The sequence below is a fragment of the Poecilia reticulata genome, chromosome 2 (genome assembly GCF_904066995.2).
Source record: "Poecilia reticulata chromosome 2, P_reticulata-male-v2, whole genome shotgun sequence".
Classification (NCBI taxonomy): Eukaryota; Metazoa; Chordata; class Actinopteri; order Cyprinodontiformes; family Poeciliidae; genus Poecilia; species Poecilia reticulata.
In genome coordinates, this window is record NC_088831.1 from 20,108,701 (window position 1) to 20,120,610 (window position 11,910).

Consider the following 11,910-nt stretch of genomic DNA (forward strand, 5'->3'; position numbering starts at 1 on the left):
CGTTGCCCTACATTTCTTATTCTCCCTGTTTTTGACACACATTTATTTTTTCTTGCTTAAACTGACTTACATCCATCTTCTCCTATTCCTTAATGCAATTTATATGTTTCTTTAATGGGGTACCAGGGGAAAAAACAAACAGAAAACTTTTGCTGCATGCTGCATACTTCTTTCTTCATAGCCATCTACTTGGAAATATCTCCAGATATGAAGAGTCATTATAAAAGAACTATAAAGTCAACCCAAATAATTTTAATGGGACACGTTCAAGAAATTCAGTGGACACACTGAAAAGCATGACTATAATGAAGCTGAATGCTAGATGGCTATCCAATTAAAGTCATTACTACTACTACAAGCCACTACTACGACCACTACTCAGTTAATTAATCAACATAATAATAAAAAGGAATAATATATGTGCAATGATGCCTGAAGTTTGCAACTGAGTCCATGGTTTGTTTAACAGTTCTATTATATTTACTTAATACTGAAAAAGATCAAATTAAATGTTAGAAATGACATTTCTGTAGAAATTATGTTATTATAATTTAGCAGTATGGGAAATAGTTTTATTACAAAACACAAGATTATCTTTTTCTGTTTCCCCACAACCCTTAATTTTCTATACATTTTTTCAGACGGAAAATATATTTGTTGAAAATATATTTCAACATATAGACGGACAATATATTTAGGCTGACAAATTTCACGGGGGAAATAAAAAAAGGACTGAAACAAAAATAAAAACAATCTCACTGATTCTCCTTTGCTATTTGATCACTTTTATTTTGAAATTTCCCAACCGGATGTTATTGGTGCGCTGCGGCTTCGATGTACGTCGTAGCGTTATTCTGCTACTAACATGTTTGCTAAGTGAGTGAACCATGGTGATGGGGACTTTTTAGCTCAGTTTCTCTTGCTGTTGGAGTCAATTCCTTTAATAAAATGACGACTCAACGTAACAACAATCCCGCCTGAGCTTTTAAGGTATTGGTGTAATATTTCTATGCATTTTTATTATATATTTTTAGCGTGGACACGGTACTTAGGTGTCTGCTGATTCAGCTGGACAGCAATGCTAAATGTTTCAGAAACATTGCTCTTCATCTCTGAATAATTAAGTGTAAACTACAGCATTTTGAGACAGTTATTAAATTAATTATTAATTGTTACTAATAGAGAGAGTTCTGATTGGTTTATTTACCTCGAGGCCTGCTTTCTCAAAAATACATTACAGAAAATGGACATTAACCTATAATCTGATAGAAACTAAGGTATAAATTCCTGCTCTTTTTTTTGGGGGGGGGGGCGGTTAATTTTCTTTGTATTGTATTAGCCTAGATTTGATTGGCTGTAATTGTAAAGGAACTTTGCAAATTAAATTTGATTGTAACCCTAACCTTCCCTAATTTTAGCTATTTTTAAAAGACGCAAAACTACTACAACAATAAAATAAAAAAAAGGTCGAGAATCCAAATTTAATTATGAAATTCTTATAATAGTAAAAAAGAAAAATGTAACCATAGCCTCTTGAATCCTCACATTTGCTAACTTTTAACTCTCAGGATGTGTATGAAAGTGAAAACGATCTGTGCTTTTCAACAAGCCTTGCAAGTAAAATCCCAAAAAATAGTCGAACAAATTCGTGTTCAGCCTTCCCGGATCTTTAGGGGCGTGTCTGTCCCAGAATCACTCGTCTCGTTTTTCTCCATTCTTGTTGCATAATAGCTCAAGCTCCGCCAGGCTGGAAGGAGAGCTTCTTTAAAATCTATTTTCAGGTCCAAAGATTCTCAGTAGGGTTTATGCTCTGTTCGGGTTGTTTTTCTGATAAAAGGTGAACCTCCACCTCAGACACAAATCATTTGCAGTGTGTTAAAGTGAGACCAGTCAACCCAGCAGCCATTTTTTTGGACTGTGGGAGGAAGCCGGAGCACCCAGAGAGAACCCAGGCATGCACGGGGAGAATCGACCCCACAGCATGACTATTTTTTATTTTTTTGTCTTAACACACCAGAGCATGTTCTTCCAATTGCTTCAAGCTACTCTTTTATCACTTTAATAAACGAGCATTTCCCCCCACTCATATCAAATTTTAAAATGACTTTATTTTCTTCTTCTTCTTGGTGCTGCACCGTCAGGGTCAGGCACACTCCAAATTTTGGATCTGCTCTTATAAGATTTAACGGAGATCTTGGTTTAGAGTAGAAACATGTGTCCAAATTAACGGTAACTACTTCTACATTCTTATTCCATATGACTCATATTTAGGTTGTCATTTTAATTATTATTTTTTTAGTTTGATGGAGTGATTGAAATAGGAAAAAAAAGAAGCACATGCAAACATTTAAGCAAAAATGGATAGTTTAGGCCTTAACGTAAAAAGTTCTGGCAGTACAAGTGAAGATAAATGATTTAAGACTTATTTTAATGGACTCTGATGTTGAACAAAACGGACATGCAGATCATAAGTCACTGAGCAGCATGTTTAGCACTTTGGTGAGAACGACGGCTCCATGTGCTTCGCAGCTCCTCTGTCCGGAGACGCCGTGCGAGCTTCCAGCGCCGGTCGGTGGGATGGATCCTCTGGGGGCTCGCTCCCAGTTTGTGGATATCCAGTCCCTTCCAGTGTGGCAACAGCAGCTGAGTGAGGAAGCCAAGGAGACGCCGCTGGACCAGGGGGACGGCCCGCTCGTCCACGAGGCCTTTCCCTCGCCCTTCCCTTTCAGACCGGACATCAACCGCAAGATCATCCTCTTGTGAGTCACTCGTGTGTTTCGTCACGCTCTCGCTGCAGAGTGCAATTTTTTTTTTTTTTTTATATAAGCTTTTGTGTTTTCCAGCCTCAGTTTAGGTCGTTTCTGCTTCCATTTCTGAATCTGTTTACAGGTTAGTGTAAAGTCTTCATCCCTGTGAACTTTTTCACCAGAGGTGCAGAAAGAATCTGATTCTATAGATAATCACGTTTCCATCTAATGAGAATTCTGAATTCATTCAAAACACTCAAAAATCGATTTTTTTTGTCCACCTAATTTTTTGTAAAATTATATTTTGAAATTTTTTTTGATAATTATTATTATTTAACAAAATCAGATGGCTAAGTTAACATCATACTGCTAATTTAAGTTACTGATGAAATTTGATACATCATGGAGCTTTATAAAATAGTTTTAACTTAATGTTCTGTTTACATCGTCTTTTCCTCTTGTCAGTCAAAGACAAGAGGAAAAGAAACAGAATCTCTAGACTGTTGGAAAATAAAAATTGGTTTCAAATTAAAAGTCGTTTCTGGATCAAAAACTTTCAGAATCAAAAATCGTTGTAATCAAATCGTGACCCTAAATATCCGAATTGAATCGCTAGACACTGAAAGATTCACATTTAAATTTTTCACATTTTGTCATATTATAAGACTTTTTAAAATGAATTTATTGGTATTGTATAAGAATACAATACCAATATTGTATTGGTATTGTACCAATACAATATTGGTACAATATTTTATGGTAAAATATACTCATACTGATCTCATACTAAGAGATCAGTATGAGATGGAAGAAAATGGAAGCATAGTTTTCAAAATAAATCAACAATAAAATGTACAGAGTTTTCTAGGTGTTTCTTTGATGACAAATTGTAAGGAGATATTTTAACACAGCTGTTGTCATGGCCTGATTAATCTTGGAGACGAACAATAGACACGTTATCAGTCCTGTGAGCACTTTGGTCACGATTGGGCTTTTTTCACCCTGGCGTTATTGTTTAACCATTTCAGTCCAGGCCTTTGTGATTGGACACAGTGAATCAGAAATCCTCAGAGGAGGCAGATGGGATCAGAGACATGTTACTAACAGATTGGACTCGTTTCTAAACCACATTGCAAACGCAGATAACAGGAGGATCTGTGTTGTAAACATGTCGCTGTTAATGCTTAATATTAGCGTGGTTTTAAAAGTATTGTATCATTTTTCCTGCAGTTCTCTGTGACATGCTGAGTATAAACTGCTGGACAAAATCGTTTTTGCACCACGCACCTAGTGGATGTTTCAAAGTCAGTTCCAGCTTTTTAAATCTCTGACAGGAAGTTTCGCAATCATTTGTAGCACTGCTCCAAAAACATTTCGGTCTTCCTGCCATGAGCGGTCGCAGGGCTGATGTCACACTGTGTGAGAGGGAGCACTATAAACATGACTTCCTCTTTTAAAAGCAAAAGCAAGGTGGTAACAGTCAGGGCTGAGCGGCATGGATTTTAAAATTTGATCATATTTTGTGGTCTTTTTTTTAATTGTGATAGTAAAAGTGACAATTAACTGCTGACGACTTCTTTTCAGTCCTGTTCTGGCTGCATGTCACAGCAAACTCAGCCCCATAAACAAAAATACTCCTCTTAAAAAATCTAAAAATGAAAAGTTTATTCAGGATACTTGTTACATAAGGAACTGATATTGTTTTTGCTAAATTCGTAATGTTGCATGAAATAAGTCTAAAGACTTTAAGGACGACCGCATCACGTCCCCGCAGCCTGACCGCCTGCAGCAGCTTCTCTGTAGGAGCCTTGTTGTTGCTGCGGCCCCCAGCAGGAGGAGGCACATTCCTGCTCCAGTAACATGACCAGAGCTCAGCAACCAGCGGCCCGCGGGCGCTGGCACCTTTTAGCTTGTGACCGCTTAAAACGAGCTTATGTGTGGCGGCTCTTTGTGAGGTCAGCAGGACGGATTCCTTCTGCTGCTTACTCCGACCGTTTAGAGAACCAGAGTGTGATTAGGAAACTGCAACATTTACACAAACGCTTAATCTCCACTGCTGCATTTGCAGAGTCTGTCAGATCAATAAGTTTTCTCTGTACGTTTGATTTACAGAGTAAATGGTTAAATGAGAAATAGTCTGTCTGACAAACTGTGTAGACTAGCGGTTCTCAACGTGGGCGGTACCGCCCCCCCAGAGGGCGTTCAGAGGACGGCAGGGGGCGCTGGTGGACATTTTTGCAAAAGGGGGGCGCTGGGATGCCTTTGGGGGGCGTTTGGTCAAAGGTAAACTTTACACCTTAAATGCACAACAATACCAGTTTAGACTTTGAGCAACTTGTTAAAACTGTATTGTGTAACATTAAACCAGGCTTGGCTGCAACTGTATTGATGGCAGCTCTTCTTCTATTCAGTGTTTGTAGCTTCTGTTAGCTTCTTGGCGCAGCTCCGTTCTCCTGCTACTGGTAGCTAAAATCACGACACCCTCACTGTATCCCTCTGAAAAATGAACCCATTTAAATAAAGAAATCCCTCCAGGGGTGATACCACGATAGAGATCATTCATTTTATACACCGGTGCTGTAAGTGGTCCGGTATGAAACGGGGGTGATTGAACAACACAGCACTTTTAAATGTCAATAATCAGAATGCAGAAATTGTTTTTGTTGTTTTAAAAGGTTTATGTCAGTCTGCGTTTTCCCCATGGATACGTTTCCCGACCGCCCTGCACCTTAGGGGCTTAAAAAAAAGACGTTCACATTGCGCAAAACTCTGAAACAGGAGAAGCGGGACATAAAACGGAGCGACGAACTAGATGTGAATTATGGCATAAAAACAGAGAATCCGACGCTGAACAGTGAAAAATCAACACATGATGTGAAACACATGATGATTAGGAGGCGCAGCAGGTGATGAGTGAAGATTAGTGAGGGTCAATAAATGATAAAATAAATGTAGCAACAGGAAAGAAACTAAAGTGGACATAGCAATAAACCAAGAGAGGATAATACTAATCAAAGGAAACTAAATGGAAATGAATGAAGAACAAAATGCAAGAATAAACTAAGAAATAAAGTAAATACAGAGGAATAAACTGGTATGGCAAGACCTTTAGAGCAATAATTAATACAGAGACTGTATGACAAGAATAAACAGACACTATTTCCAGATAAAAGGTAAAATAATATTGTTGAAGTGCCATGGGTTTGTTGAGACCACATCTAGTACTGAGAATAAATATATCTTACAGACCATAACAGTACGTAACATCACTTATTTATGTTTTTAATTAGATTTGATATATTTATTTCTAGGGCTGCACAGTGGCGCAGTTGGTAAGGCTGTTGCCTTGCAGCAAGAAGGTTCTGGGTTCAATTCCCGGCTCCGGTCTTTCTGCATGGTGCATGCGTGGGTTTTCTCCGGGTACTCCGGTTTCCTCCCACAGTCCAAAATCATGACTGTCAGGTTAATTGGCCTCTCCAAATTGCCCCTAGGTGTGAGTGTGTGTGTGCATGGTTGTGTGTCTCTGTGTTGCCCTGCGACAGACTGGCGACCTGTCCAGGGTGACCCCGACTCTCGCCCAGTACGTTAGCTGGAGAGGAACCAGCAACCCTCCTGACCCCACTGAGGGACAAGGGTGTAAAGAAAATGGAGGGATGGATATTTATTTCTTCAATATTATTTTTCATGTCAGTGTTAATGTCATGAGGCTGATGACACCTTGACACTTTCAGTTTGACTCATTAGGATTTGATTAAGAACCAGATTTGTTCTTTGTAATTTCTGTCCAGTAAAACTATTTATCTATAAATCAATAGTCTATATAAAGATATAATCCATGTTTCTGTCTCATATCTGTATGACATTAAAAGGACCTGGAACTTTTGTTTTTCCGCTGAAAGCTCTGGTTTGCACAATAAATGCCATGCGGGTGAAGTTTTATGGATGATGCTCTGATGTCCCATTCTCCTGAAGGCAGCACAGAGCTGCACCACCAGAAACTGACAAACACTGAAGAGAAGAAGAGCTATGATTAATGTAGTTACAGTTCTATCCATGTTTTAATGTTGCAGAGCTCAGTCGTTTTGCAAATAGTTCAAAGTTTAAACTGGCATGTTGAACATCTTTTATCTGGTCATTTTGTGGAATATTTAACAACTAGAAAATGGAAAAGAATAAGAATATTTTTTCCACTCTGATTGGCTGCTGTTAAGCCTACAGATTTTAACTTGAGTGTTCATTGCATTTTTCATAGACACCAGTGAAAATAATTTCTATTCCCATGACTTTTTTGTTCTCTGGGAAATTATTTTTGATGATAAATACAGAAACAAGCATAAAAATCAAAACATCAACAATAGTGATAGTAATATTAATAATAAAATAATAGTCAGTGCAAAGTAGCCTGCAAATTCTTTGGTGGGGGGCGGTGAGGGACCTGGATAAAGGCTGGGGGGGCGCTGGGCCAAAAAAGGTTGAGAAACACTGGTGTAGACGGTTGAATGTGACGTCACTAGTGACGGCGTTTGGCCTGTGTGACATTTTTGGGTTTTTTTTCTCTCTTTGGAGCTACTAGAGTTGACCTCTTTGCTGATTTACTCCATCTAGTTTTACCTTTTCTGCTTTAATTTCCATTTGTATTAATTGACTCACCGTTCTGGTCGGAACAGAAGGTCAAGTTGAAGGTCAGAATATCATGTTAATTTTGGGCTTTTGCTCATTTATGTGACCTGTGCTTTTTCTATTATGTAATGTTTACGCCACATTGCACTGAAATGTGCTTAAAACAAACAACAACAAGAGGAATCGGTTCCACCCGTTTAAATATTTCTTTTTCTCAAATCACACCTGGTTCAAAATTTCTCAACCCTGCGATCAATAAAGTGAATCTCATCTTAAAGATTTGTATCGGGACCCCCCTGATAAAGTCATTATTGTGAGTGTACACATATGTTTGAAGTTTGTTGTGTGTGTGGATTAGAGCAAAAACACAATAAATGTGACATTGTGAACTGGAAAAATCAGTGAAAGTGTGTGTTGCACAGTCATTGCTCGCTGGAAAAATAGCTGGTAAAAAATGCACCATTAAAAGCCCATAGGTAACGTTGAGTTCATGTCCACTACGAAGGTGTGCAGAACAGTTTGTACCTCTTAAGATCAATTTAGTAAACACCATGCAAAGATGGTTTTTTCTCCCTTCCTCTGCAATCATTTTTCATCCTTTCTTTACATGCATGAGGAGATGTTTAATAATCCTTTGGTCAGGAGAGACTGAATCTTCACGCCTTGACTGTCCGAAGGAAATCTAAACGACTGTTTTGATTCTGTTTTCACAGCACCGGGGACGTCGCCCTGCTGAACTGCACTGCCATTGTGAACACCAGCAACGAGTCGCTGAGCGACAAGAATCCAGTGTCGGACAGCATCCATCAGCTCGCCGGGCCTGAACTGAGGGAAGAACTCGTGAAACTCAAAGGTAGAGCCGGAGGGGAGAGCAACGGAGAGGATGAAAATAAACCAAGAGCCAGGAGACAAAGAGGCAGAAGCTTCATATGGAGATCTGTACCTATAGAGCTTATTTTAGTCCTGTTGAGGTTTTATGTGATAGACCAACACAAAATAGATGCACCGGCCGGATATTAATACCGATATTGAAAACAATTCCAGATCAGGTATCGTTGAGAATGTGACCGATCTCTACGGGCCGATCTATTCAGTCTAATTCTATGCTTTACTATTTATTTTACATCATATTTAAGATTCCTAACGGCACCTTCTGAACCGTTTGAGAGAATTTGCAGTTTATTTTTACGTTTGACCAAAATAATAAATCTATTGTCTCAGTTTCTTTATTATTTATTTTACATTAGCTGTTATACTTCTGACTGAACAGATTAAAGTTGTGTAATTTTTACATGTTTCACCAGGCTTGTGAAGCTATTGGTGTATTTAAGTGCTGTACCGGTGCAGAGTTATCAAATAGGAAGAATAATTCAGTACATTTATTTATATGGTTTTTTTTTAAAAGAAGAAATGATTTAAGTCAATTTAGCGCTGCTTTCCTGTATCGGATTGTTATCGGTGTCGGTATCAGAAGTGAAAACGGTGAATCCCTGTGTTTTTGTGAAGCAGAAGTTGAATCTGGTGTATTTTGTGTGCAGGATGTCGGACCGGCGAGGCCAAGCTGACCAAAGGCTTCAACCTGGCGGCGCGGTTCATCATCCACACGGTGGGACCGAAGTACAAAGCCAAGTACAGGACCGCAGCGGAGAGCTCTCTGTTCAGCTGCTACAGGAACGTCATGCAGCTGGCAGCGTAAGACCCAGCAGCTAATCAGTCCGTCTGATCCGGGCCAGCTTCCTTACCTCTGGTTCCATCTGGCTGGGAAACGGCCCGGAGCGATGCCCAGGCCTTCACTTTGGTTGAACATTTCTCTCCTCACAGATGTGACCTGGTGCGATAAACGTGCATTTTCTTTTCTTTTTCAAAGAAAGCAAATCTAGTTCTTCCAGAAATAACACAATTAAAGCGTTGGATCATTAATCAAATTTGCAGCTGTTCTGGCTTTTAAAGTTGAAGTGAAAGCACAATAAACTTAGAAAGTTTAGAAATTAGAATGTTAGTACGTGAAAAGCTACTCAGATGTTCCCTCTTTTCAGAAAAACACAATCTTTTAAACTTAGCTTGTTTTAAAATGCCTTTAGTTTTTACTGAATAAGAATCTTAGGCTTTCTACACATGTAGCTAGATCTTTATTAAAATTAAAATGTCTGCCACATTGTTTGAAAAAATAACATCGTACACACTGGATTGGTTTAGGAAAAGTGTTCATCCACACAAACCCACTGAATTACACCACCGAGCGTTGTTTTAAACATGCCAAACCCATAGGGGGCGCTGTAGTGCAAAGCTAAAACCTGTGCCAGTCGATCACAATCCACCAAAACAACCACAACTTCCTGTTAGGAGTTAAAAATGGCGCCAGGAGATTCATTTGTGTGGCCAGACAGAAAGATTAAACTACATTTTCTTATTATAAAATTAGTAAAACTAAAGATGGTGTCAATTTGGACGCCATCGAGTGGGATTTATGGAGGTTGAACAGCAGTGTGCCTCCATGTTGGGCTTCTAAAAACAGGCAAAAAACATCTGGACTGTCACACGTTTACCTCTGAGTCTACGGTTTTTAATGTCCACACGCAAATGAGGAGGATTCTCAAATTTAAACTGAGAGTTTACATGTGGATGAAAAGACAAACCCCATAAAAATCTGTTCGGCTTCCCAGATATCCGGCTGCGTGTGGACTAAGTCCCAAGTCTAACCATGCTGTACTTCTAATATTTGCCTGCCTTATTACATGAATTAAAAATGACCCTGAGGTTTGATTGCAGCGAGATTCTTTGCAAACAAACCTGTGAAAATGTTTTTTTCTTTCTTCTATCCCTTGCAGAGAACAGTCGATGGCGTCTGTCGGCTTCGGTGTGGTGACCACAATCAAAAGAGGCTATCCGCTGGAGGACGCTGCACACATCGCTTTCAGTAAGGCCCGTCCAGAAGCGTTTGTCTCTTAACACTTTGAGGGAAACGCAGACTCTTCTCCTCTTTTGGTCTGTACTGGTGTAACCGTGTGGCTTAACGGACATGTTGTGACAGAGGAAATGGAAAGTAAAGGAGTTTAAAAGGAACCACACCCAAAAACTACAACCACTACCTGCCAGCGGCAGCAATACATTCTTCCACACTGGATTGAGTGAGTTGGTGACAAGTTACTGGTACTGGTTCTGTTACCTGTCGCGGAAAGAAGTCATGTGACTTTGAGCTCAGTGGAAAGGAGAGAAAACATCTGGGTGCTGACAGCTAGCAGGCTAGTCGACTCTACAATGAATGTTTTGGCCGTTTCTGGCGATTTAAATCAGGTGAAAATGTTCATATCAGTGAAACTCTGTTAGTTTCCGCCAACAGTGTTTTCATCAAGCGTTTTTATGTGCTTTTTGAAGTATTGCATTAAAAAAGGTTGATTTAAAATGGCAAAATTCTAAATAACTTTCACAAAAAAATGTTTTTACGCTAACTTGAGGTGGTTTTTGGCTTTTCTGAAAAAGATTTGATTCGCTTAATGGGAGATGGAAACACATTTGCCAAATAACCAAATACTCTCTCCCACTGGTGAGTCTCTGCCTTACCAGGGGCACAAAATTCAGAGACGTATGGTCGGTCCATGCTGGCGTTATTACCGCCATGCATAACGTCTACATCTGATTAAATCATGCTTTGTGCAGAAGCCTGGTTGATTCGCTCCAAACCAGTAGATGGAAAAGCACCTATCTGTTTTTGTTTTGGGGTTTTTTTGCTCAAAAATTTCATGAGAATTGGATGGGAACAGCAATTAGCAAACTCACTAGTTTCAGCCGAACAACATCTGTGTTCCTGAGTAAAGCTAATGTTAGCTCACCTTGTTGGCAGTATTGATCTGGTAATTTAGCTGCGACTCATCAGGCCTCTGACCCCAACAGGAATGGCAGAAACTTTTAAATTTCTTATCAGACTTTTGGACCGATTCCAAAAAACATGTCGGCACATAGCACAGTTTTCCTCAAAGTCTCTCTTTCCACTTCTAATTGGGGATTTTTACAATTCTTCTAGGCGTTGCTTGGTTTGACTTCTTGGTATATTTGCCCAAACATCCATTACAACCAGAATTACTGATAGACTTTGTAACACTTTCATTTTAAGACATCTATGTGAACAAGTATCAATGTAAGTTGTGATGCTTTTTTAATGACGGCGAACTTCAACGAATGTTAAGTTTTAAATGCGGGAGCTTCGTTTGGTGTGTCGATCTCATTAATACCTCCAGTTACAGCCGTGTGTTTTTTTTTTTTTTTTGGTTTGCTGTGTTTACAGGAACAGTGCGCCGGTTCCTGGAGAACCATGGAAACGGCATCGACACGGTGGTGTTCGCCGTGTCAGACACAGAGGAGGTCTGTATGACACAGAATTATCCACAAATACAAGAAGAAAGTACATTCAAGCAAAATCTGTGTTAGAATTTGTGTTTGGTCTAAATGTTCAGACACGGTGTCAGCATGTTGGAGTGACACTGTAAATTATTGTTCATCATTTTTGTTTTGTTTTTTTGGACAATTGTTCCTTCCATTTTTGGAT

At 39.3% G+C, this 11,910-nt stretch overlaps 1 protein-coding gene across 2 annotated transcripts in view; it reads left to right on the plus strand.

Moving 5' to 3' along the window:
* Positions 1–831: 831 nt before the first annotated feature.
* Positions 832–11,910, plus strand: part of gdap2 (ganglioside induced differentiation associated protein 2) — a 34,514-nt gene continuing 23,435 nt past the window's right edge. The window contains exons 1-6 of one of the 2 annotated variants that reach the window (XM_081600010.1): positions 832–990; positions 2,530–2,759; positions 8,081–8,220; positions 8,906–9,059; positions 10,196–10,284; positions 11,650–11,726. In XM_081600010.1, the coding sequence (XP_081456136.1) occupies positions 2,578–2,759; positions 8,081–8,220; positions 8,906–9,059; positions 10,196–10,284; positions 11,650–11,726 (642 nt within the window). In that variant the 5' untranslated portion in view covers positions 832–990; positions 2,530–2,577. The remainder of the gene's footprint in view (positions 991–2,529; positions 2,760–8,080; positions 8,221–8,905; positions 9,060–10,195; positions 10,285–11,649; positions 11,727–11,910) is intronic. The other variant, XM_081600013.1, reaches the window with a different exon arrangement.